The sequence below is a fragment of the Rhinolophus ferrumequinum genome, chromosome 11 (genome assembly GCF_004115265.2).
Source record: "Rhinolophus ferrumequinum isolate MPI-CBG mRhiFer1 chromosome 11, mRhiFer1_v1.p, whole genome shotgun sequence".
In the NCBI taxonomy this organism is placed as follows: Eukaryota; Metazoa; Chordata; class Mammalia; order Chiroptera; family Rhinolophidae; genus Rhinolophus; species Rhinolophus ferrumequinum.
Genome location: NC_046294.1, coordinates 25,891,668 through 25,919,077, shown reverse-complemented (window position 1 = coordinate 25,919,077; position 27,410 = coordinate 25,891,668). Strand labels below are relative to the sequence as shown.

The 27,410-nt window shown below is 35.2% G+C and overlaps 3 protein-coding genes and 1 pseudogene across 3 annotated transcripts in view; 1 reads left to right on the top strand and 3 right to left on the bottom strand.

Annotated features, from left to right (window-relative positions):
• The window catches only part of DCDC1 (doublecortin domain containing 1), a 382,228-nt gene extending 363,571 nt beyond the window's left edge, over window positions 1-18,657 (bottom strand). The window contains exons 1-2 of the mRNA XM_033119858.1: window positions 18,533-18,657; window positions 13,808-13,870 (exon numbers count right to left, since the gene is read on the bottom strand). The gene's annotated coding sequence lies outside the window, so the exon portion shown is untranslated. The remainder of the gene's footprint in view (window positions 1-13,807; window positions 13,871-18,532) is intronic.
• The window catches only part of DNAJC24 (DnaJ heat shock protein family (Hsp40) member C24), a 43,516-nt gene continuing 34,740 nt past the window's right edge, over window positions 18,635-27,410 (top strand). Inside the window, exons 1-2 of the mRNA XM_033119879.1 lie at window positions 18,635-18,745; window positions 19,577-19,720. Of these exons, the coding sequence (XP_032975770.1) occupies window positions 19,613-19,720 (108 nt within the window). The 5' untranslated portion in view covers window positions 18,635-18,745; window positions 19,577-19,612. The remainder of the gene's footprint in view (window positions 18,746-19,576; window positions 19,721-27,410) is intronic.
• On the bottom strand, window positions 21,313-23,899 carry LOC117030329 (40S ribosomal protein S24-like; annotated as a pseudogene).
• The window catches only part of IMMP1L (inner mitochondrial membrane peptidase subunit 1), a 105,557-nt gene continuing 101,490 nt past the window's right edge, over window positions 23,344-27,410 (bottom strand). The window contains exon 7 of the mRNA XM_033119877.1: window positions 23,344-24,322. Coding sequence (XP_032975768.1) covers window positions 24,272-24,322 — 51 coding nt within the window. The 3' untranslated portion in view covers window positions 23,344-24,271. The remainder of the gene's footprint in view (window positions 24,323-27,410) is intronic.

Genomic DNA, 27,410 nt, shown 5'->3' with positions numbered 1-27,410 from the left:
ATAACATTCCTGCACATTACTAATTAAATGAGAATTAACTGTTAATTAGAAATAAAAGAAATAAAAATGTGTTAATTTTAATTTGACTGACATAATACTATGCTATTTTAGTAGAGTACAGATAAAGGCACTGCCTTCGCTTAATTAACTCATGCATAGTTTATTCTCTGACACGCTGAAAAAGCACTATTTTTTTCCTTTTACTTCCCATCGCTTAGAAATTTTACATAAATATAAGCTTTCCTTTCATGCCCACCTCCAGGTCTGCTTTCCCATCTTTATTTTTTTTTTTTTTAAGAAAAAGGCATTCAAGTGTACAGTAGCTATGACCCTGGATTCCAGAGCCAGTGTCTGGGTTTAGATCCCTGCTGCCCACTTACTCGCTGTGGCACTTCGGACAAGTCACAACCTCTTTGTGAATCAGTTTCTTCATCTGTAAAATGGGGTTAAGAAGAGTAGCCACTTCATCAAATTGATGCGCTTGGCACTCAATAGGTACCACGTGTCAGCTATTGAAGACGAGGCTTGATGGTCTCAAGTTGGGGCACTCAGTACCAGTTACAAATAGCACCTGGAGACTCTCCAAAGGGCATGCAAGTGTGGATAGTTTTAAGCAAGTCGATTTCCAGATCCTTGCCTTTCATACGTATGCTTTGCTAAAATGCAACTGCCCAAAAAGCTGCCTGCTTCAACTCAAGTGTGTCCTTGGAAAGTCTCCATTCTGTCATTTCACAGAAGAGAGGCGCTCCTTTTATGCCCATTCCAGGGTCTCAGATCAAGGGCAAGCTCCATCATTCCCTTAATGAAGAAATTATAATTGCCCCCGTCAGTCTATATCATTAATATATACATTTCCAATAAATTTTACTTTTTTACATTTAATAAATATAAAAAATGATAATGTATTCATGCTGCTTTGAATAACTGTATACTAAAAATGATTACAATAAAAACTCAATCCTGAGGAAATTTTTCAATACTTATAACCTTATGGTCACAGGACATTTTTTAATTTGTTGTTGTTGTATGATAGAGTGGCCTATAAAAGACTTTCAAGCATAAAAGATAAAACTCAATGGAAGAAATGGAGTAGAAATATAAGTTTAAGGATAAAAAGAAAGGATGTAAAACTTCCAACTATTGAAGAAGAGCTTGTTAATGGTCTTACATGCTATTTTTCCTGTTGGAATTTCAATGATAAAGGGTTTTGCTTGTTTGTTTTGTTCTAATAAGCTGTAATTATACAACTATACTAACTAAATGTAGGAGGATAAAACTCAGTCATCTAGCTTTTACCTTATCCTATGCTACCATAGGAGAACTACGGTTAGCAGAGCAGTTCTTGCATATTCTTATCACTTTTTTATCTTGTCATCTATTGTTATGATAAACAAATCAAGTTTACTCAAACATAAAGAAGGCATCTTTGTGGCCCTCCGAGTGTGTTTTCCCTAAAATCATTTTGCTAATCCTGATCCTATCATCCATCCATTCATCAAATATTTATTTGAGTAACAGCTAGTTCCAGATTTAAAAAAACACAATGAATTCAATGTTGAACAAGACAAAATGGTTCCTCCACTAGTTGAACTTTCGCTATAATGTTAATACAATTTTAATTAACTTGTCTGATTAAAAACAATATGAATGGTAATAACCGCAGTTATTACAGAAAGGCCCATATTAAGAACAGAAAAAAAAGTATTAAAAAATCCCCTATAATCTCCTATCCTTGGAGAATTAGCTACCATTATAATTGTTGAATATTTGTTTCAGACTTTCATCTATGATTTTATAGAGATATAGTCTTTTTTTAAACAAAAGTATGACCATATGAAATGCACAGTTTACATACAGCTGTGATTATTTAATGTGACTAGTCTACGATATTAAATATTTGTTGAAAATATAATTTTTTTATCACTTGTTTAATATCCTAGCCTAGTTGCTCCAAATGCTTCCAATCGTAAATAAAGCTGTGGTTCTTGTACATACCTTTGACCGTACCACTGAATAGTTGTTTAAGACGTTGCAGAAGTTAAAATCCTGGATCAATGTGTATGAATACTATGATTTTAAGGTTGATGACATATATTTCAAAATTGAATTGCGTTTTAGAAATGTACCAATTCCTAAAACTACCAGAAACAGTGTGTGGAAGGCCATCTAACAGCACCATTACTGAAATAAAGTATTTCTTTCTTTTTTTTTAAATTAAAGTTTATCAGGGTGACAATTGTTAGTAAAGTTACATAGGTTTCAGGTGTACAATTCTGTAATATATCACCTATGTATCACATTGTGTGTTCACCACCCAGAGTCAGTTCTCCTTCCATCACCATATATTTGATCCCCTTTACTCTCATCTACCACCCCTCTTCCCCCTTACCCTCTGGTAACCACTAAACTATTATCTCTGTCTATGAGTTTTTGTTTTTTCATTTGTTTGTCTTCTTTTGTTTTCAGTTTTATATACCACATATCAGTGAAATCATATGGTTCTCTGCTTTTTCTGTCTGACTTATTTCACTTAGCATTCTAATCTCAAGATCCATCCATGTTGTCACAAATGGTACTATTTCATCTTTTCTTACCACCAAATGGTATTACATTGTGTATTATATATACCACAATTTCTTTATCTATTCATCGATCGAAAGACATTTTGGTTGTTTCCATGTCTTGGCCACCGTAAAGTTGCAATGAACCTTGGAGCACACAGGTATTTACGGATAGATGTTTTCAGATTTTTGGGGTAGATACCCAGGAGATGGATTGCTGGGTCATATGGTAATTCTATTCTTCATTTTTTGAGGAACGTCCACACTGCCTTCCATAGTGGCTGCACTAGTATGCATTCCCACCACATAGGTTCCTTTGTCTCCACAGCCTCTCCAACACTTGTTACTATTTGTCTTGTTGATGATAGCCATTCTAACTGGGGTGAGGTGATATCTCATTGTGGTTTTTATTTGCATTTCTTTGATGATTAGTGATGTTGAGCATTTTTTCATATGTCTATTTGCCATTTGTATGCCCTCTTTGGAGAAATGTCTCTTCAGGTCCTCTGCCCATTTTTCAATTGGGTTGTTTGTTTTTTATGTTGTTGTTATTGTTGAGTTATATGAGTTCCTTGTATATTTTGGATATTAGGAAGAATCAACATAGTTAAAATGGCCGTATTACCCAAAGCAATATACAGATTTAATGCAATCTCAATCAAAATCCCAATGGCATTTTTTAAAGAAATAGAACAAAAAAATCATCAGATTTGTATGGAACCACAAAAGACCCCGAAAGCCAAAGCAATCCTAAGAAAAAAGAACAATGCTGGAGGTATCACACTCCCTAACTTTAGCTTGTACTACAGGGCAGCAATAATCAAAACAGCATGGTACTGGGAGAAAAACAGACACACAGACCAATGGAATAGAACTGAGAACCCAGAAATAAACCAACATAAACATGGACAGATAATTTTTGACAAAGAAGCAAAAAACATACAACGGAGAATAGACAGCCTATTCCATAAATGGTGCTGGGAGAACGGGAAAGCCACATGCAAAAGAATGAAACTGGACTGCTATCTGTCACCATGTACCAAAATTAATTCAAAATGGATCAAATACTTAAGCGTAAGACCTGAAACAATAAACTGCATAGAAGGAAACATAGGTACTAAACTTATGGACTTTGGGTTCAATGAGCATTTTATGAATTTGACTCCAAAGGCAAGGGAAGTAAAAGCTAAAACAAATGAATGGGACTCTACCAAACTTAAAAAACTTCTGCACAGCAAAAGAAACCATCGACAAAATAAAGAGGCAACCAACTGAATGGGAGAAGATTTTTGCAAAATATTCCTTAATCTTACCAATTTTAGAATAATTTTCTAACTGGTAGTAAAAATTCATTTTTAAAATTACCATTATTTAAATTTTTCATCGTATCAATACTGAGGAAGGAAAATCAAGGAATAATCATGAGATTTTATGGACTATAAATTATTTTAATTCCACTTAGAAAACCATTTAAAGAAGAAATTCCTAAAACATAGAATATATATGTTAAACTTCTAGATATTTTAAAGATAACTAAGTTCAAAATATCTAATTAGCCCAATGCCACCTTTCCGCTATACTTATGAGAACATACCCAATTATCTTCAAAAGGCAATTAAAATTACTATTAATAATCTTAATACTAGGACATGTTATAATTTATTTGATAATTACATTTCCCACGAAGATACTGTCAACATAAACTGTGAAACTACAGATCCATCCTGTTTACAAGTATCAGGGACAATATGCTCACTATTCTGTTGAACCTAAATGTTGTATTGCAGTTTTTCTTAACAGGTAATATGTGACATGAAACATGTCTGATTTTATGCTTCATGATTTCCATTCTGATATTTAACATTAAGAAATTACATTTATGTATCACACATGTCAGAAAACAATTTAAGTAATTAAACCAAGAAAAATAATAGCAGCCATGCCTTTCATTTTAAATACAAAATTTAAGTCTTTTGTTCACATTAAAGAACCATCTGTAATCAGAAATGCAAACTATTTACATTTTCTGATTTATTAGCTAGCATTAAAATATTTTGTCTGTGTTCATGTTTTATAGTTTCAGAAATTTGTGATGAATAAAAATATTAAGTCATAAACATAAGAAAAATAAAGAGACTACCTTCCAAGATTGACTCATGAGTTTTGAGTTTTAAAAATGCATTATTTCTAGACTTTATTCTGATTTTTATAACAAGAAAAAGAAAAAATGTAATTGTTTGGATTTTAAAAACATACTACAGGAAAAGGTACCATTTAAGCCAAGCTGAAGTTTACATTATTTATTGCTATTTTTCTTCAAAAATATGCATTGGAATAAATATTTTTTCTAAACACCAAAGTAAATACAATACATGGTTCTGGCATATTTATTTTTTTGAAAAGGTGCTCTGAATCTTAGACAACATAAATACTAGGCAGTGTGGTAGCTGCCATAGTAACAAGTAAATAGGACCATGAAAATACATGCAATTTTTCAAATGTATACACTTTTTCATAAATATGCATATTTTATAGGTAAACGATTATTCATTCAACCCTTGCTTTAGCTCCCATTTTAGAGCAAGAAACACTTAATGTTTAGAAATGTAAGATTATCACATAGCAGTACTGCAGGCTCAAAAAAGTTTTTAAATGCCGTATGGGAAATCTTAAGGTTTTTATGTCAATTTTCCAACATGAATACAGGAAAAAAACTTCTTTCATTCTATATTACTTTAATGGTCAGTTCTTTTGTAAGGGTAAAATTGCGTAAACATCTTTTCCTCCCAAGCATTAAATTCTCTTTTATTTTGCATAAGTTTATTATTCACATTCATTAAATGTAACACTTGACTGTGGAAAGCTGAAAGTCCTTTTGATCACAAAGAAGCCCAAGAAGTTTAATGCTAACCCATGAGTTACTACTTCAATAAATGGTCCAAAAATCTTTATGCCAATGTACTGAATTGAAATTCAAAGAGTTCTTTCTTTCACCTCTCCCTTTATTAAAATACAATCTTCCTATTTACAGGTATCGTGGATGACACAGAATGCATATTGATAAAGTGCTCTGAATTTTATACTTAAAGCTTAAGAGGGGTTAACATACACTCTATAGGGCTGGAGAGGGAAGCAGTCCTATAAGCCATGATGTGAAGATTGAAATCTACTCAAAGGTACTGGTAAGCCACCCAATCAGAAAAGCAAAGTTGCTCATCTATTAGTGGGAAACAAATCCTTCAAATCTGATTACATACATTTAGACTTCCAATTTGTTTCATTAACAATTATTACATAACATTCTCTCAGAGTGAGAATTAAAAAGCTTTTAAAGCTCACAGTCTAGGCAGGGCACCGAATATGAGTTGACAAAACAGTGCTCTAGGACTCACCTTGGGCTCACTCCTTGATTAAAAAAAAACAAAAACAAAACAAAACAAAAAAAACAACCCACATACTGTAATGTCTAAGGATTGACTGAACCAGCTTGCAAGAAGAGCATTCTCAGCAAGCATGTGCATGATCCTATACTTTTACTGAAGAGAAATCTGTCGCCACCACCATCCTCTTCCCCATGGCCCTGGGGGAGGATAGTAAATTTAAACTTTAAGAAGTCCAAAGAGTGAATTAAAATATTAGTCAAACATTTATGACTATCAAAATAGACTAGAATAAGGTCACAAGAATTATGTGACTACTGCAAAACGAAAAAAGAATATCATCGTTTTATTCCTGTTTTTCAACTATTTCCCCTGCATTCACCATCCTAAAGTGATGCGAAAATGTCCCCGGAGACCGCAAAAGGGAAAACATTCCCATCTTTAAAAGGAAGGGAAAATGGTTTTGGTAATTAGACAGTTTAGTTTAACCTGGGAATATGCAGAAACAAATGAAACAATCAATTAGTAACACCTAGAAGCTCAAAAAATACTGGAAAATAACCCACAGAGTATTTGAAAAGCCAAATATGCCAGATGAACTTAGTATCTTTTTCTGACAGAATGACAGGTCATATTATCAAGTAAAAAGTGAACAGCATAACCTGTTTCAATGTTGTAAGCCTTTTTATTCTATTCCCCAATCCAGTATAGAAAAAACGCGGTTTAAGAAGAAAAGTATTTAAAAACTGGCTTCAATGCTAAACCAATGGCTATTGATACATCTCTTTCTTGAGAACCTGTTTCAGAACTGAGTCAACATCTTTACTGATGACTAGTCAGGAATCTTGGCCTCCTTTATGTTTTAGCTCCATCACATCAGATCCCTGAGATCTCTGAAATTTAAAAAATGTATTCCCTTAGTTTTCTTTCCACCGTGTTGACCTTTCTTTTCCCTAGGGATCTAAAATGACTTGCATCAATTAAGTGGTGCTGCACCCATTTTAGGTAGAAATTTTGAGAGGGAATACTTTGTGAATTAATTAAAAGGATCTTCTACTCATATGACTAGAGAAAGTGGTAACCAAACAGAGTGGTGTTTAAATATAAGTGCGCATAACAGACTGGAAACGAAGTATGTGAAAAATAGCTGTTACTTGGTTAGATCAGATAATGTAAGATCAGATCAAGATGTAGAGTCAAGAAACGAACCCAATTTTCAAGAATTCTCTTCTGTGTATCACGTGACCAGCTGGCTAAGTACTCAGGGGATTAGAAGCACAAAGATGGCAGAAAGAGACACCAGCTGGGAAAAGTCAAACATTTGGTCTGTTAGAAATCAGTCAAGAGCCAGCACTGTGTTGAACTGAGCTTCCTCTTGGACGAGGAGAATTGTTGTTCCTCATTATATAATCAACATCTCTATTTTCCCAACCTCTGTTAACAATAAAAATAATAATCTATATATCTCAGAAAGAAAAAAATTGGGTACTGAATTGTTTGTTCAATCTTAACTATCTTTTTAAACCTAAATACCTTGGAAATAACCAATCAGGGATGCTCTCAAATTAGAGAGGGAAGCATGTCTCTTAGGGCATCAAGAAGGAAAGAGTCGGGGGTGGAGGGGCGGGAGGCAAGTAATCTCCCTCTGCTCTCTCAATACAAGGCAGTCCCATCTTTTTCTCCCTCCCTTCACCTAGGACAGTCCAGAATGTTTCGTGGACATACGTGCATTATCAGAGTTTCGTCAGACATAACTGATTTCATTTTATAACTAACAAACAGTAAGAACAAGGGGAGAATACTTATAGTCACCAAGCCAGGACTATAATCAATTATTTGTTTTAATAACTGAAGAAAAAAATAAACTGAAAAAAAAAATAATCCTGCAGCTTCAGCACACATGAAGCCAATGAACTGTATTTAAGACCACTGGAACTGGGCCAAGAAGTCCTGAAGTTCGGATCTTAGTTTGGGGCCAGAACTGGGGTACATGCTAAACATTTTTGGGTTCATTTTCTGTCTAAAAAAGGCACAGAGGAATGATAGAAGGGGAACCCTAAAGTTCTTCCATCTCTAAAATTGTAGCCATTTAGAGCTTTCACATGTGGGAGCTAATGTAGTGTGACAAAAATGCAAAAGATGTGGTGTCAGCTGACTTGAGCTTGAATCTTGCCTCTGTCCCTCCCAGTCTTATTTCCTTATGTGTATGTCAATAGTATCTGCCTTACTGTAACGCGGGGTCTCAGCTCCCGCTCCCCGCGCAAGAATGCAGGATATGGTGAGGCCAAAAAGGAACACCAACAGAGCCATGGACGGGGGGTTCATACCACTATATTCTTGATGGCAGCTGGTCAAGACACAAAAGCAAACATCCACCAGTACCCCACAGGGGGTCTTCCTGCACCCCAGTCTCACTGGTGGCCGGGCAAGACACAGGAAGTAGGATCCACACGATCCGCAATCTACCATCCATGCCTGCTAACCCCACTTGCTAGCCGCAATCCACGCTTGCTAGCGTAGCCACAGCAGTTATATTAGTGACTAATGGCTACCTAGTCACAACTGATGGCCATCTACTACCTGAGCCAGCAACTTCACACGTGAGGCCGAGAGCCTGGAAACTGCTCTCTGGGACTCTGTCCCCACATTCTACCCCTCCAGGGTCTTGCCTCACAATCTACGTGATAAGCGTCTTCCTCAAGAGGCCATGTATCAGGAACCCAGCTCATGAGAAAAAGTTTCAGTCCAGTTCAGGTAATGTCCCAGGGGGTATCCCTCGATGTCCACCTACCCTCTGGGCACAGCCAGGGTTTCTCAGGGCACCGCCAGTCTTTCTGGGCACAACCAGACTTCCTGAGAACAGCCAAGATTCTCAGGGTACTGCCAGTCTTTCTGGGCACAGCCCGACTTCCTGGGCACAGCCAGGGTTCCTCAGGGTACTGTAATGTAACAATAATGGCTCACAGCCAAGGTGCCTACACATTCTCGATGGCAGCCAATTGAGACACAGGAAGTAAACATCCGCCTGCACCCCAATAAGGGGTCTTCCTGCACCACAGTCTCGCTGGCGGCCGGGCGAGACACAGGAAGCAAATATCCTCCAGTTCTACCATATGGTGGCATGTTTCCAAGCAAACAGTCAAGTGGTCCATCAAATCAGGGATGGAAGGCAATTCCCCATAGTCCACAGTCATTCGCCAGGGCTGTGCACTGGCCCCACAACGTGTGCCCACTCTGGAGGGCGAGGGCTCGAAGTCCTCCCCAACCTAGGGGTGAAGGATGACCTTGACCTCACCCGCATTCTCCACCGAGGACTCAGCAAGCATTTCCTCCTGGGATTACAAGTCCCACACCTGGGCTGCCTTAGGAAGCACTCCCAATCCACACGGCCGGAACGACCTTCGCTTTCTCTGGCCTATGCTGGTTGGAAAACCGTCCACGTGTTTCCACCCCTCCACGGGGGTCCAGTTCTCCAGCAGCTGCTTCTCACGGGCTTCCTGAGACAGAGTGTTGGTAGACACAAACTGCTCCACCGCCCTTCGGAGAGCTGTGGCCGGCACCGTACCCTGCTCACTGCACCATCTGTCATGCAGGGACTCAGGTCCCACTCCCCGCACAGAATGCATGATATGGTGAGGCCAAAAAGGAACACCAACAGAGCCATGGATAGGGGCTCATACCACTATATTCTCGATGGCAGCTGGTCGAGACACAAAAGCAAATATCCTCCAGTACCCCAACAGGGGGTCTTCCTGCACCCCAGTCTCGTTGGCGGCCGGGTGCAACACAGGAAGTAGGATCCACACGATCCGCAATCCGCCATCCACATTTGCTAACTCCACTTGCTAACCGCAATCCAAAGTCCACTTCTCTGCCAACCAATGAACCCCCCTTGCTAGCCGCAATCCATGCTTGCTAGTGTAGCTGCAGCAGTTATATTAGTGGCTAATGGCTAACTGGTTACAGCTGATGGTCAACTAGTCACAGCTGACGGCCATCTACTACCCAAGCCAGCACCTTTCCACGTGAGGCCGAGAGCCTGGAAACTGCTCTCTGGGACTCTGTCCCTACACTTGCCTACTTTATAGGATTGTTATATGGATCATATATGGATTGTTATACGAGAAATGTGAAAGTGCTTATTATAAACAGTAGTCCTCATTTTTGTATTTTGCTCTACATCCTGCACTATCTGAGATGGAATGTGTTCCAAAAACACCTTGATATCAGAGAAGATGCAGCTATTTACAATTTAGGAGTGTTTATTTCCTCAGCTGTAGATCTGCTAGCACTGCCATGGTCGGACAGCCCAGGGTCCTATGAACTCAGCTATGCATACCTGCTCTCTGCCCTAGGAAAAATATGTAAGATTTCTAAACCAATTCCTTTCAGGGAAAAAGCGGAGACTTTAGCCAAAAGTCAAGTACCTATGTTGGCTGGTGGTATGTTAAAAGGGGAAAGAGAAGAAAAGGAGAAAGAGAAGGAGAGGAGTTGGCAGCGCTGGGAATCACCGTTTTGATTCTGTAAAGTGTGCTACCGTGTTTCCCCGAAAATAAGCCCTACCCCCAAAATAAGCCCCAGTTAAGATCGTCAGCCATACGGACACTTTTAGTATGTTATGACAATGTTCCAGAAGATGACATGACTGTATTTGAATAAATGTAGATTGTTGTACATGAAAAAATAAGACATCCCATGAAAATACACCCTATTGCGTCTTTTGGAGCAAAAATTAATATAAGACCCGGTTTTATTTTCGGGGAAATAAGGTAGTTGAATCTGCTCTATAGATGAAGGAGGTCGCTGTGGAACAAAATCTTAGAAGGTCATAAGACATCAAGAATGATATATTAAAAAAGCTTAGCCAGTAAAAATATTATTAAATTGGGCTACTAACTGCGAGGGTCTTGACCCTTTTAACTAATAATTTGCTTTAATCATTATGATATCTGACTTTTCCCTGAGTAAATATGTAATGAATTTCAGATGGCTCTCCACAACTTTCCAGAACACAAAAAGTTCATTTGTGAAGGTTGCCAATTTTACTTTTAATATGAATACATATAGATATATATCTATATATCTCTATCTATATATCTCTATCTATATCATCTATCTATCTATATATACATATATATAATGGGAATATATAATGTTGATATAAAATAAGGAGAATTTCTAAGAAGGATGCAAATAATCCATTTTTTATTATCCCATAATCATATAGATTATGACCTTCAAAAACAGAGATGGATCCAGGATGGCATGCCTCTGTAAGAGATGGTATATAAGCCACAGAGCAAACCATAGCAAGAAGGTCAAAAGACAGGACTGAAGTCAGACATCGTCTCTTTAATGCAATGAAATTCAACTCAATTCATTATGTATTGATTCTCAACTAATATCTGTAGAGAGATATCAAAATATAATTTACTAAGTACATTTCTAATCTTTTCAAATGCTTTAAGTTTGCCAATTCTCCCTGTACTGAAAACTATTATCTGGTTTCTGGACCAAACTTTGCTCTAAGTCCAAGGCTGGGAACCAAGTAATAACAGCACTTGAGTCCTGATGATGGGTGTAGCTTTATCTACCTGAAGTAAAAAGCTAGGTACACAGGATATACCTTGGACTAAGACCGAGCTGGGGACACAGGATATACCTTGGACTAAGACCGAAAGAACTGTTACAAAGGACCTAGCAAAACCTCCTTTTATATTTGGTTAAAATTTTTTGTTTTACTTCTCTTTTCCAAGATTACCTGACTTTAACTTGAGACTAAGATCAATTTCTAAGTATATCTTTTTCTATATTGATATATCTGAATATTATATACATATATATATGTATCAATAAAATTCACTCTCATTTTCTAAATTAAGAGTTTTAAAATTCTAAATTTAAATACCTATATGTACATTGTACTGTGGAATAATTTTTCCTTTCCTTGTACTGAAATAAGAAAACTTATTTAAGTTACCCCAAATACAGATAGACACTAAACAAAATTAATTTAATATTTATAGACTAGCATTGCAGAATAGGATTTACATTATAGACAAAGAGTTTTAAAAATCATATAGCCTTTCAAATTAATATATCTGACTGTCTTTCTCTAATGCTCCTGCTTCACCTGCAGCACATCAGACAAGGTAATAATTTATGATAATCATATGAAAATATACAATTAATATTCATCACCTCTCATTCCTCATCACTTTCGATGATCAGTAATGCAGAGTGAAAATGCTGTCAGATTTCTAATTGCTTTGTAATGGACTTGAAACAGGGAAATCATTAAAGGCAAACAATCTGTCATTTGTCTGTTATTTTATCTATCACACAAAAAAACTCATTAAAGAAATTGCTAATGAGCTACGAAAGACTATACTCATGGTGCTTCTACAATAGATTAAAAAGTAATACTTTGAATTGCTTAAAATATTTTTAAAATATGATAGTTTTGTAGAAATTCATCAGAAAAGATGTATTCTTCAGTATATTTTTTAAGCTGTGTGGTTTCATTATTTTGGCATCTAATCCATCATTGCAGAAATCCCTTTAGCATATAAGATTTGTTTTTCATCAGTCTCTAAATAATTAAACTGAAAGGCTGCAAGTAGCTGAAATGCTAAATGTGTTTATTACTAGTGTGCTGACTCAAGTAATAAAAAATAGTGCTATAGTAACCCTGATGTTAAGTGAAGAATATATTTTAAAATTTGATATTTACCTTCATATCTCTTTAGATTTGAACTGTAGAAGTGGCAATGCTTCATTCATCTTAAATAATCATTATACAAATATTATATTCAACTATTGAAATTGAGTATAATAATATTACACTCTGTATAATATCAACTATTTTGAAATTTGTGCAGATATTAACCACCACTAAAATGTTTCTTCAAATAATTTGAGAAAGGAAAACAAACCAAATTAAATGTCCACACCCAATTTTACATGTCTTACCAATGCTACCTTTCTATGTGAGGTATTTCGTATTGTATTAAAAAAAAAAAAGAAACTGTTATAAAGACACTAATTTTAAAAACAGCTAGGCATAAACAAACAAACAACCCAGAAATGTTTTGTTATATAGTCCAGTTAGTAGCTTAGTAATAAAGTCACTTATTTTAAATATATAGACCTATTTATATGTATTGGAATATAAACAAATGTATAAGCCTAAACTCAATGACAAGTTCAGTCAGGTGCTATTGTTGATAAACAAGAGTGAATTCCAAGCTAACTTCCAAGGTTTCCTAACGCTCTGGGAGCACCTTCATTATATTCTCTAATTGACTTAAACAGACTTCATATCAACTGTATAACACATTTTAACCCACAAATTAACACCCATTGATCATTCAGATTAACCTATCTTCTGCAAGTCAATTACATGAAAAAAACAAAATAAAATTTCAAAAAATTTAGGTTTAAAAACTGAAATGGAAAAGGGAGAATGCTTTTTAAAAACAGCATATAAATGTATATCACCACATGGCTGGAAGACATCATTACAAGGTTCAAACTTCGAGAGAACTGGAAAGCTCACAGAGAAGCCTCAGTGGTCATAAGAACAACCAGAGAGGGGTAAAGAGGTGAATTGGGGAAATAAAAAGTTGGTATTACTAAAGAGAAATATAAGATGGATTATATACAGTACGATTAATAGGTTCATAGAAAGGTTGAAACATCAGACATGAAGAAGTTAGGAAGGCAGGAACAAAAAGAAAATCCCAGATAAAATAAAGACCCAAAAAAGGTGTGAAACAAGCTTGAAAGAACACTGACACAATTGAAGTAAAACATACATACAAGAAAAACACAGTAACAGGTGTGGTGACAGCGAAAAGTATTTACCTCTTCGTCTCTCTTGCTTAGTGCATTGCCTTACTCAAACTCAAAGTTCGTTGATGATTACTGCTGAAAAGACAAGAAAAGAACAGATCGAGTGAAGACAACCAACAAGGGGGAAAAATGCAAAAGTAAAAAAAATCATTTCTAAAAGATGAGGTAGGATTATTCATTAGAGCTGATTCTCAATACTGTCTAAAGCTTTATAATACTCTGCCAAAAAAAAAGAAAAAAGGAAGTTTCTCTAATTCTAGCCATTCATCTCTCCCCTCAGTCAAAATATTAAATTTACCACTTCATACATCTTCTTGGATTAGCCTCACGTTGATTCAGGGGTTTCAATCATTCAAGTAATCTGTCTTATTATATTTCTGTAACTACAACAAGTCATTAACTATCACAGTCCCTGTACTTCCTCTGGCATAGTACTTCCCACAGTTATTTCAGTTGCTTGTTTAATTGTCTACCCAGATAAACTCGAAGCTTTTAAAAGGACTACAGCCAACTCTGTCTTGTGTCTCTTGTAATAGAGTGTGGGACATAAACAATAAATACTTGTTGATTGAATGAGTAAGTGAATGAAAGCTCTATATGTACTATTTCAGTGTGTGTGCGTGTGTGTGTATTTTACCTCATCACTAATTAATGCTTGGTTGTTTTTGTATCTTCCCAGTAGATTCTAAGTTGTTCTACGAGCAATCATTTAATTTTAGAACATAAACACAATATTCTGTGGTACTTAAATACAACTTAAGTCACTAATATGAAAATCCTAAAAATTCAGAGATCAACAAGATCAAGGAAATTAAAGAAGAGTTGGTGATGAAATGCAGCAAAAACCAAGTAAATATAATCCTAGGATAACAAAATATTAGGAGAACTATGTAGCAAATATTGTCCACCATTAAGAAACACAATTTACTAGTATGATCTCAAATTAAGAATTTGTTAATGTGTGGTGAACATTCGTTAGTTTACGGGTAGGCAAGTACTAAAATGATAAACTGAATGTGATTTTTTTGTTGCTATTACTACAACCAAGGGTCTTAAACCCCTGATAGATATATCTATATCTATATATCTATAGCTATAGCTACCTCTAGATATAGTACTTGATCAATCATCTTGGAATCAAATATTTAATATGTGCCTACTTTGCTTATATTAGATGCTGATGACATAAGAAGTAAGAGGTTTTTGCCCATCCTTTTAATTTATCTTGCAAACTAAAGTATAGCTCAAGAAACATTTGGGTTTGGTTTTATTTTCCAATTCAACAGTTTGTGACTTTCATTTGCTCTGTTTGGAAATTCCTAAAATACTGCTATGAATATCAAAACAAGTATCTCACTATTAATGATAATAACAATAGCTAATCTTTACTAAGTACTTACTACTTTCAGGCACTATTTTCTCATTTAATCCTCACAACAAACCTGTGAGGGAGATACTATTATTCTTATTTTACAGAGGAAGAAACCAAGACACATAACCAGTATGAGACAGAGTCTGGATTCAAACCTATACAGTCTGACTCCAGAGTTCTTGCTCTTAACCACTATGCTAACACAGTTTATACTTCTGCTATATTAGTTTTACATAAAATGGATAAATTACCTTCTTAAAATACTATAGTAAGAAACAATCCTATTATAGGTACACATCATTAGAACTCCAGAGAATCACATAGGACTCATTATGAAAGTTGAAAAGAACGACTTTTTAAGGACTAGATCTTCATAAAAGGCTTGATGGAAGATATAGGCCTTAAAGGAGGGATAAAACTGGTAGGGGGAAGAGAAGAGCTAGGGTGTTATAAGCAAGGGGAACCATCTGAACAAAATTATGGATGAAGTACCAAGAAAAGATCCAACTGTTTAAACATTTCGTGTATGGAGGTAATAAGTGATGAAGCTGGAAAACGAAGAATCATACTGCAGAGGTAACTGAATACCAGGTTAAGGAGTTAGAACTTTATCCTCTAGATCTGCCTTGTTCAATACAGTAGTCACCAGTTAGATGTGGCTAGTAAGCACTACGAGTGTAGCTCGTAGAAATTGGGATGCACTGTACAGGTAAAATACACAACAGTTTTGAAGACTCAGAATGAAAAAAAGAATGTACTATATCTCAATAATTTTTATATTGATTATATTTTAAAATGATCATACTCTGGATATATTGGGTTAAAATACACTATTAAAATTCATTTCACCTAATTCTAATGATGTTACTTTTTACTTTCCTAACATGGCTAGTGGGAAATTTAAAATCACACATGTGGTTTGCATTTGTGGCTTACATTATACTTTTATTGGACAGGACTGCTCTAGAAAATGAAGAAAAAATGAAGGAAGATGAATGAGCAGGGATTCATGTAAAAAGTATTTTAAGTTTATTCTGGAATAAATCAATGCAAATTTAGATTGTAAGACAACTGATCTAGTTTTTCAATAAGCCAATGGCAGAAAAACAAAACAAAAATTAAAAAACAAGGTAGTAGTGGAAAAGAGCGACTATTACAGCTTAAAAGATATTTAAGAGAACAAGCAAATGCAATGTATAGATCTTGTTTGGATCCTGATTGAAGCAAATTAACCATAAAAAACATTTCTGAGAGAACTAAGGAAATGAAAATAAGGACTAGATATTAGATGACATCAATGAATCATCGATCATTTTGGCAGAAAAATGACATTATGGAGATGAAAGAAAAAATTGCAAACTAAAGTATGTTGAGATGAAATGACACAACATTTGGGATTTTTCTGGGGGGGGAAAATAAGTGTATCTTTTACTTTCCAAACAAGAAAGGAAAAAAGAAAAGGAGAGAGAGAGAAAGAGAGGAAGGAAAGAAAGCAAGAAGGAAAGAAGGAAGAGGAAGGTAAGGAGGAAGGAAGGAAGGGATGGAATTGGAAAACTGAAGTACTGTGATTAGACTTTTCAAAATTTGATTAAGAAAAGGAATAAAAGAGATAATACAATATCTTAACGGAATCACAAATCAAGATGAAGTGCTCTTTATGTAAAAACTGGAAGACCTGAGTGTAATTATATAGGCAAGGACTACACAGTGGAAAGGAGGGGTTTGAGGGCTGGAAAAGTTAGAGGTGGTCTCATTTGGATAGTACTGTACAGGAACGTATTCAGAACAACACTTCATCCTGCCACTTAACATATTTCCTTAGGGCAACACAGAAGGCATGTTGGAACGAGGACTAAAACCAGATCTTTTGACTTAGTATAATGCTCTTTGTGTCTACTTTTAAACATGAGAAAAATCTATGGAGAACATAATCTCTACTTTTGGTTTTAGATTTGTTAACGTTCCCCTGTCCTTCAGTTATTCTTTATAGCTCATGCCATCATTAAATAATTGACCATATTATTTTATTTTATGTGCTTGATTTTATCTTGACTGCTTCCCAAACTGAGATTTGGTAGAAGATAAAAAAGAAGGAAAGCAAATCTAAGCAGTAACAACAACGAAACAACTTCAACATCTCCAAGTGAAATTAAATCTCGCTGCTAAGAAATAAGACGCAGGATGGCCAGATGGCTCAGTTGGTTAGAGCGCGAGCTCTCAGCAACAAGGTTGATGGTTCAATTCCTGCATGGGATGGTGGGCTGTGCCCCTTATACCTAAAGATTGAAACGGGCAACTGGACTTTGAGCTGAGCTGCGCCCCCCACGGCTAGACTGAAGGACAACTTGGAGCTGATGCGCCTCTGTTCCCCAATATTCCCCAATAAAAAAAATAAATAATAAGATGCAGTTTTCACCTCAGGGTACAATGCAAGGAAGAGAGGTCAATGTCAGGTAAGCAGCACAGAGAAGAGATAATAAAAGGGAACAAAAGAACCGTAAAAGGGGAGAGGAGGGGGAAAATTAACAAAAAACCTACAGTGCTCATTTGGAGTGTCCAACAACTACCTCAAAGCGCAGCAATTTATTCCGCTTTCTCTTTAAGCTGCATATATATATATATATATATATATATACACACACACACATACACACACGTACACACACACACTCATATATATGTATATGTACATGTATATATATACACATATATATATAGTCATGGCTGCCTTGGGATTATGTAGACTTGCTAAGAGCCCCCGTTCTGTTGCTCTCCAATTAGCTACCGGTATTTGCATTTGATCTTTGGTTTGCATCAACTACAAAGTGGGAATAATAACACCTGTCATACTTGCCTCACTGGGTTGAAGCGAAAGTGAAGCAAGATAGTAAATGTGAAAGGACTTTGACAATTCTTTTTTTTATTTTGTAAGGCAGTTGCTAAGATTTAAAAGAAACAATTAGATTGAACGCCTTTTCCAGAAAAAAATAAAAATAAAACTGAAAAGAAAAACTTTACTTGGCATAGGTTTTAGTCCTCTTAATTTTTGAAAGAGCACATTCTAAGGGAAGTCTAGGGACGGGAGAGGAATCAGTTTTCCTCATCCTTCTCACAACCCCCCTCAGAAAACACTCCTACCCCCGTGACCGCCCCACCATCCTACCCTTCGCCATAGTACATTCACCAACCACAAAAGGACTGGGAGCAGCGCTGGGTAGGGTTAGCGGGGGAAGCTTTGGGGAAGACGGAGGAAGCCTGGGGGGAGTGCTCACAGAGGAAGAAAGAGAAGCGACAGTCGCGGAGCTGGGACAAGAGGGAGTTTAGAACGACAAGGACGCTTTTTCCCCCACAGCTCGGGCACTTACTTAATGCTTGCAAACTCCTTGGAAGCGGCGACTGGTTACTATAGCGACCGCGTCCCGGAGGGCGGAGCAGCGCTTCCGATCGGTGTCTCGGCCACTACAGCTCGACTAGAAACGTGGTCACGTCAGAGCAATGACTTCCGGCGGAAGAAGACACCGGTTCCGAATTTTGGCCGATCGCTAGAGGACTAGGTTCTGATTGCTCTATGAAGTTTGGTAAGTTTGATTTCGAGTGAAGCCAGGAGAGGATACTCTCTTATGGCTGGGCGATAGAGCCGCCTGTGAATCCAATGATTCCCAAGTCCCAATCTTGAGGAGGCCCCGGCTGTGTCGTTGAGTTTACAGCTGGGGCAGAGGTTGCCTGGTTTCAGGGTCTTCTGGCGGGGGTCTCACTCCTGTTGCCTGGTGAACAGCAGTATCCTTGAATGGACAGTTTCCGGGACTCTTTGCGAGGTGTGAGCGCCTCTCTAATGACAGAGGGACTCTTAACTCGCTACTTCCCGGTGTTGACTGTCTTATTTCTCATATTATTCTTTCAAGGTAAACTGGAGGAAAAGAAGCGAACGGAAAACTTAAGAGAGTATGCTCCCAAATGCATTATAATTCTTTGGTGTTTTCCTTTTTTATTTTATGTTTTAAAAATCATTGGTTTTGTAAACATTTATTAAGATCCTCCAGTGTATTTAGTGAGTATTTACTGTGTGCCACATTTACCATAAGACTAGCAGAAATACCTTCTTATAGGGTCGTCCACCATTCGGGTTCATTATCAAATTCTATTTTTTAATGCTGTTTTATATTCATTAATTTAAGACATTAGCGTGTAACATGAAACATCTAACAGATTTTCCATACTTTTCTGTTCTCTTATACGTGATATTCTTGGGGCGTTTTAAACGAAAATGTAACTTCATCAGGTTTGCATTATATGATGATTTAAACAACTAAATATCGAAATATTTAAGAACTTAGAAAAACTACTTGCTTATTTCTTAGATACACACAAACTAATGAATTTAATGAGTTGTCATCAATATTTCTATTTAGCTGATCTGAGAAGGCCCACTTCTTGTTCAATGAACGATGGCATTTGATCAGATAACAAAAAAAGATTGGTACAGCATTCTGGGAGCAAACCCATCTGCAAGTATGTCAGACCTAAAGCAAAAGTATCAAAAACTCGTATTAATGGTAAGTCTGGTCATTCAGATTTTAAATCATGGTGGGGGGGGGGGGAATCTTTTTTTTTTTTATGTCACCGGAAATTTAAGTTTCCATAAAATGAATATATAATATCAAACCAGGAATCAAAGTATTAATTTGGTTCATTGAAAGTTTCAATCAAACTGTGAAAAAAAAGTTGATTTGAGGTGAGACAGATAGCATGGTTGTTTGGAGCAGGAGATCTGAGTTATGGTGATTGAGTTAGAATCCTGATTCTACCACTAACTGTGAGAACTTGAACAAATTACGTTATCCTGTATGTGCCTGAGGGAGGATTAAATGAAATAATCCATGTAAAGTGCTTAGAAGTGTGTCGTATAATAAGCAGCATTAGCATCCAATAGCCACTAGCTACATGTGGCTCTTGAGCACTTAAAATGTGGCTTAGTCTAAATTCAGATATGTTGTAAATGTAAAATACAAATTAGATTTCAAAGATTTAGTACAAAAAATATATATACAAGTTTTTATGTTGATTACATATTGAAATAATATTTTGGATATGTTGGCTATTTTGCATATTCTGTACATAATATATATGCATATATTTGTATATATAAGGAAATATGTTATCAAAATTATTCATCTTTTTACTTTTTTAACATTGCACATGTGGCTTGCAAATAGTTTACATTATATTTTTATTGAATAGTGCCAATTTAGGCTAATTTTACAGCTTTTCACCCAACTCCATTCTGTGAAATGAGTCGTGGTATTTATAAACATATAGTGTCTTTCTGAACTGTTATATTAATTTCTTTCCACCTATTTGTATGTTTTTTAAGCCAACATGAGTATTTCTATAATGGTTTACGAAAAGAGTCAAGGACTATCACTTATGTAACATCTGTTGCTTCTCTAGTTTGTATCAAGTAGATCTATGAGATTTGCCATGACTGCCATGACTGTTAGTGTTTATTGTGAAGGGACAGTAGATGTTTCACTGTCAGGAATGTATTACTATTGCTGCTTTAGATAATAAATCCAAATTATATTAAGATGTTTTTTTGTCTCATAATTTTTAAGGTATCTAGTGGCCTTTAATTTGACAATGAGAAGCATTTACACTTAATATGATAGCATCTGTCAAGTAGCAAAGTGAATGAACTTTGCTTACTTGATAGCAGTGTATCAGAGAGTTTCAGTTGCTCTACATCTCACCAGCGTTTGATGCTATTAGTCTCTTTCATTTCATTATTGGGGTTTTTTTCAGTTTTGCCAACACTGACATTTTGGGCAGAATAATTTTTTATGTGATACAGTCCTGTGCATTATAGGATATTTAGCGGCATTCTAGATACCAGTAATAACTAAAAATGTCTCCTGGGGGTCAAATTGCCAACCTCTCTATTGAGAAACACTGCACAATTCTGTGTTTGTAGTGATATCTCATTGTGGTTGCCATTTGTATTTCTCTGATCACTAATGTGATTCTTAGCCATTTGTATAATTTTCTTTTGTGAAGTGTCTCTTTAAAAAATTAAATATATTCTTTTTTTAAGTTCTTAATTTATTAGTCCTCTCATGAAAAATCTGCTCAATCACCATAGATAGTCACTGACAAATCTTTACTCCTTCTTTTTACCTGCACCAACATTGGCCTTTGCAGTCCCCCTAACTTTCTTCATTCTGTTCTTGAGTTCCTTATGCTGTGTTCTTGAAGTCTTTTTCTTGTCATACAGGCCAGGTCTTGCCAAGTCTATGTTTGGGTTCATTCTTCTTTGCATAATCCAAGGAATCATAAATCATGCCAGACCCACCACTAAAATGGGTTCTGAATCCAAATACAAAGATGACACCTGGTGTGGTCTTGTACATTTTGGCTAGTTTTTCCCCAATTTCTGTCTTAGGCACTGTTGCCTTTCCAGGGTGAAGGACATCCATGACTATTTGTTTCCGTTGAAGTAATCTGTTGTTAATGAACTTCCTGGTCTGGATAATGTGTTTTTCATGATGGCCGACCCTCAAGCAGCCAGAGAAGAAAAAACAAATATGTTCTTGATATTGTGTATATTTTCTCCTAGTCTGTGGCTTGCCAGCTCATTTTCTTAATGTTTTTTTTTTTTTTCTGATGAGCAGAAGTTTTTTGTTTTGATGAAATACAATTTGTCAGATTTTTGTTTTATGGTTAGTACTATTTGTATCTTTTCTAAAAAGGTAATGAAAATATTTCCTGTGTTTTCTTCTAAAAGTTTTATAGTTTGCTTTTACTGTTAGACCTGTGATTTTTGTGTATGGTGTGAGATTGGAGGTTATGTTTTTGTTTTTCTCTCAAGAAGGGTATCAAGTTGTTCATCATTTATTGAAAAGATTTCATTCTCTCCATTGGATTATCTTGGCAATGTGGGTCTATTTCTGGACTCTATCCTATTTGATATATTTGTCTATCCTTTTACTAACACCTCTGTCTTGAATGCTGTAGGGCTGTAGTCAGTTTCAAAGTCACATAAAGTTAAGTTCTTTGATTTTTTTGGTATTGTTTGTCCATTTTTTCTTCACTTGATTTTTTTTGCTTTTGATTTTATTATATCTTTATTCTATTTACTTGCTTTACTTTTTCTAGCTTATTAATGTAGAAACATACGTCATTGACTGTACACCTGTCTTCTTTTCTTATATAGTCATTTAAAGCTGTAGATTTCTCCCTAAGCCAAAAGCACTGTTTAGCTGCGTCCTACAAATTTTGATGTGAAACATTGTAAAATTTCTCCTATAGTAGTGTTCTTTGTCCAGTGGATTACTAGCACATACATTGTTTAATTTCTAAATGTTGGGAAAGGTTCAAATCTTTCTATTATTGATTTCTAATTTAATTCTGTTGTGGTTAGAGAACATACTTTGGCATATGATCTATCTTGGTGAGTGGCTCTATGTACTAGAAAAACGTGTCCTCTGTTACTGTTGGGTATAGTGTTCTATAAATATCTATTAGGTCAGAGTGATGTGTTCTAATATTCTATATTCTTATTTGTTTTTTTGTGTGTGTCTGTTTTCTCTTTTTCTGAGAGAACATTAACATCTAGAACTGTGATTCTGGATTTGTCTATTTCTCTCTTTAATTCTGTTAATTTTGGTTTTATGTATTTGGAGTCCTTTTTTTATTAGGTACATATGCATGTATTTAAATTGTTAGGTCTTCATGAATTTGAACCTTTGATCATTATAAGATTCCCCTCTCTGTTTCTCATAGTACTCTTCTAAGGTCTATTTTGATATTAATACAGCTACGCCAGCTTTCTTTTTTTTCTTTTTATTAAAGTTTACTGGGTGACAATGGTTAGTAAAGTTACATAGGTTTCAAGTGTATAATTCTGTAATACATCATCTATATATCACATTGTGTGTTCACCACCCAGAGTCAGTTCTCCTTTCATCACCATATATTTGATCCCTTTTACTCTCATCTACCCCTCCCCTCTTACCCTCTGGTAACCACTAAACTATTGTCTATGTCTATGAGTTTTTCTTTCTTTCTTTGTTTTATTCCTTTGTTGCTTTCAGTTTTGTATCCCACATATCAGTGAAATTATATGGTTCTCGACTTTTTTGGTCTTCTTTTAGCATAATAATCTCAAGTTCCATCTATGTTGTCTCAAATGGCACTACTTCATCTTTTCTTACGGCAGAATAGTATTCCATTGTGTATATATGACAGCTTTCTTATACTGTTTGTATGATATATCTTTTCCCATCTTTTCATTTTCAGTCTGTCTCTTCTATTTAAAGCGTGTTTTTTTCTTGTGTATAGTGAGTAATTTGGGCCTTAAAAAAAATTCTAGTCTGTCCATCTCTGCCTTTTTATTGGGGGTGTTTAGTCCATTTACATTTTACCTCCAACTTTATTGATATGTAGTTGACATAACATTGTGGAAGTTTAAGGTGTACAAGATGACAATCGATACACATAAGTATTGCAAAATAATTGCCACAATAAGGTTATTAACACACCATTACCTCACGTAGTTGTGTGTGTGTTTGGGCGTACGCGTGTGTGTTGAGAACCTTTAAAATCTACTCTCTTAGCAACTTTCAAGTATATGATTAAGTATTGTTAACTGTAGTCACCATACTGTACATTAGATCTCCAGAATTTACTCACCTTATACTGGAAGTTTGTATTTTTTGACCAACATCCATTTCCCCCATTCCCTAATTCACTTACATTTGATGTAATTATTGACAATGTTTGGGTTTAAATCTGTAATATTTTTATTTTGGGATTTGTACTATTTACTCTTTGTTCTTCTGTTTTGCCTTTCTTACCATCTTTTGGGTGAAGTATTATTTCAAGAATCAAGTATTCTATGTCCTCTGTCAAATTTTTAGTTATACTGTATACCATTTTCACTAGATCCACTAATATACTTATTTTAAAGTTTCTGTCTGATAATTCTTTTTTTTCTTACAAGTGGTCATAACAGTTTTATTGGTATAAAGCTCCATTTAATATTATTGCCTATCAATAAGGAGTGGAATCGCTGAATCTGTTCATTTGTCACGTTGAAGGCAGGAAGTTGATTATCTTTCATTTGGTGGCTTTTTTTTCCTCTGTGAAGAAAACAAAGTTACCTGTTGAGAGAAAGTGAGAGAGGAAGTGGAGCAGCAAATTATAAGAGAGAATTTCAACTAACATTATTCTGCAAAGGCTCCCTCCTACAGATAGCTGTGTATGCTTATAACAGCAAGAAGTCTCAGCCAACAACTTATTGTACAGACGGCAGTCAGAGCTACCAAATAAAGAAGTACGAAAACAATCAGCCTAGCATCTTGGCCTCTTCTGGTTGTGGTGTCTTTGGTCCCTATATTACTATAGCTTAGTACAATAATTTATATTCATAATTATGGCCATAAGTTAAATTATATATGTTCAGTATATTTTGTTGAAGAAGGCAACGGAGTATGTAACAGTAAATATATAATTAGTAGCATGTTTACTGTACTTGATAGTTTACAAGTGCTTTCACATGTTATCTGGTTTTTTCCTCTCAGCAGTCCTGTAAGGTAGGTAATATTATCCCCATGTTTGCAGCTGAGAACACCAAGGTTTAGTTACAGTTTTACAGTTAAGTGGTTTGTCTGAAACACACAATTAGTAAGGGGTGAAATCTAGGCTTGGTCACATATCCTCTGCCTCTGCGCTCTGTCCCATTATATCAGACTTCTCATAATTGACATCCAAAAGGGTTTACAGGGATAATTTTCAGTTTTCTGGATTTCTGTGGAATACTTCATTCACGTACAGTTAATGAAGTATTACAGAAGGTCAGACATAATTATTAATCTCTTTTAATTTTGAAGGAATCTAGATTATATATGGCTTATGGAGTGAAACTTATTTTCCTTATTCTTTTTAAGTTTACAGTTTCTAAAAGAGTTGAGAAGGAGACAATTATAAGGGAAAGCCATATTTATTATGTTTATCAGGGTTTTTTTTAGTTTATATTCTTGCTTTCCAATGTGAATTACCATATTTTCTCAGTCTGTTTTTCGTTTTTTTTTTAGTCTGTTTTTCAACAATGTCACAAAACAGAGAATACAATTACATTTGACAAATACCATTCTTTATCTAATTTTGTAAAAAGGCACATTTATTCTGTGTACTTTTCCAAGTTTAGAAGACTTTGAATTTTACACCTCCTACATAATTAGTTGTTGGAATAAAATATTGCTAAATCGTAGGCTGCTAAGTTTACAATGCATGTTGATTTAGTAAATACTGTTTCCTCATTTCAATTTTTATAAAAATAGTGCTTATTCAAGGTCCTGATTCTAAAAAAATTACTATTGACTAATTGAGATATTTTGGAATCTTTGAAGATACATATAAAGTGCAGAATTAGACTGAAAGACATATATTTCACATACCATTAAGTTTGTTGCCTAATAATTTAATAATTTACTGTGTAAAAATAAAGATAATTGACTCAGCATTTCCCAGCAACATTTTATTAATAGGGACTTTACTTATTAATAAAAATGCATTCATCTTCTTTTCTCCATATGAATCAATTTTTTAAATATATTTTTTTTTAGTTTAAGTTGGATAATAATTCATTGCTTCGAAACGGTGTAAGGTCAAGAAGGATTAGTTATATTATTCCCATATTTTTTGCAGTTATGCATATAAAGAATTGCTATTTACTGAGAATAAAGCTTACTCCCAAAAGCTTTGTCAGATTGAAAATTGGGGGTCTTTTCCCATTGATGCTAATAATATTGCAGGATACCTTTCAACTGGAAAATAATTATTGTGTTGGAAAATTATATGCTGTTGTTCCATAATCGTAAAGAAAATCCATGTAATTTGAGGCAGAAGTGTGCAGAATGCTCTTATTCTTAATGTCAGAAGAGTATAAAATGCGACTTGATACTTATGTGGGCATTCAGAGGTTCTCTTTTGCTTACAAGTGGTTATATACAGATTAGGATTAAGCTAGTTATGTAACACATTTTAGCATCTTGAAAAAGAAAGTAGAAAGCGTACCTTGCTATATAGTTGGAGGAAAATTACTGCATCAGAAAAGAAGGGAGCAAAGAACAATTCTTCAAATAGGTCTTTTGACTACATTGCAAAGTGAAGGGATCATCACTATAGGAAAGGGACTTAGCCACTAAGAGAAATTCTGTGAAACAATCTGGGAGTGTTATAAGTAAAAATCAGAAGGTTATAACTTGTCTTGTAATGAACAGTATAATTTTTGCTGATGTGGTTAATTGTTCAGTTGTTATCTAGGTTGCAAGGTATTTAACAATAAGTTACTTAGGTATTTCATGGATACTCTATTATAAATTTCTGTTTTCCATGATAAAAGTGCTAGGAATAAGGCATTTTAAGTGAACATTTAAGTAATAATTGAAGCTAACACTTAGCACTATGTATCAGACACTCTTCTAAATCACTGTATGTATATTTATTTACTCACTTAACCCTGTGAGGTGAGATATTATCCCTAACATATAGATGAGGAAACTGAAGCTCAGAAATCAAGTACCACACTGGTTAATGGCAAGAAATTGATGCGCTCTAAATGTGCTTTGAAAACTCAGTAAATATAAAAGGAGTTACCTTTTCAGTGTTGGTTTTTTTTTTCATCCCTACTGCATACATGCAACAATAATAGATTTTATCAAGAAAAGGTAGCATTTATGTTAAAGGTGCAGAATCATGAAGGATTAAAAATGTGGGTTCTGGGGTTATCTTCCTGGGTTTGAATTCTGACTCTGCCAAATATTAGTTCTGTGACTCTGAGCCAGCTCCATAACTTCGGGCCTTTTTCCTTATCTGGAAAATAGATGTGGAATATCACTTACAGCAAATACCAGGGGTGTCAAAAAAATGTGTACACATGACTTGTACTCATCTTTTGTTATCGGTATATATTGAGTAGTACAATTTTAATACAGTTTCTTTCCTTTCTTAAAATATGTATACATTTTTTGGCACCCTCTGTATTTATTGAATGCCTACTATTTAAATGAGTTATACTTGTAAAGCATTTAAGACAATGCAAAAATAATTTATAGCTTTACTATAAAATATTTTATATATACGTATATATCACAGCAGATACTTGGTTTAGGATGAAGCTCAGTAATGCAATGAGGTAATATAAAGTCTATTTACCAAAAAAAGGAAAGAAGAATATTAATACTATGA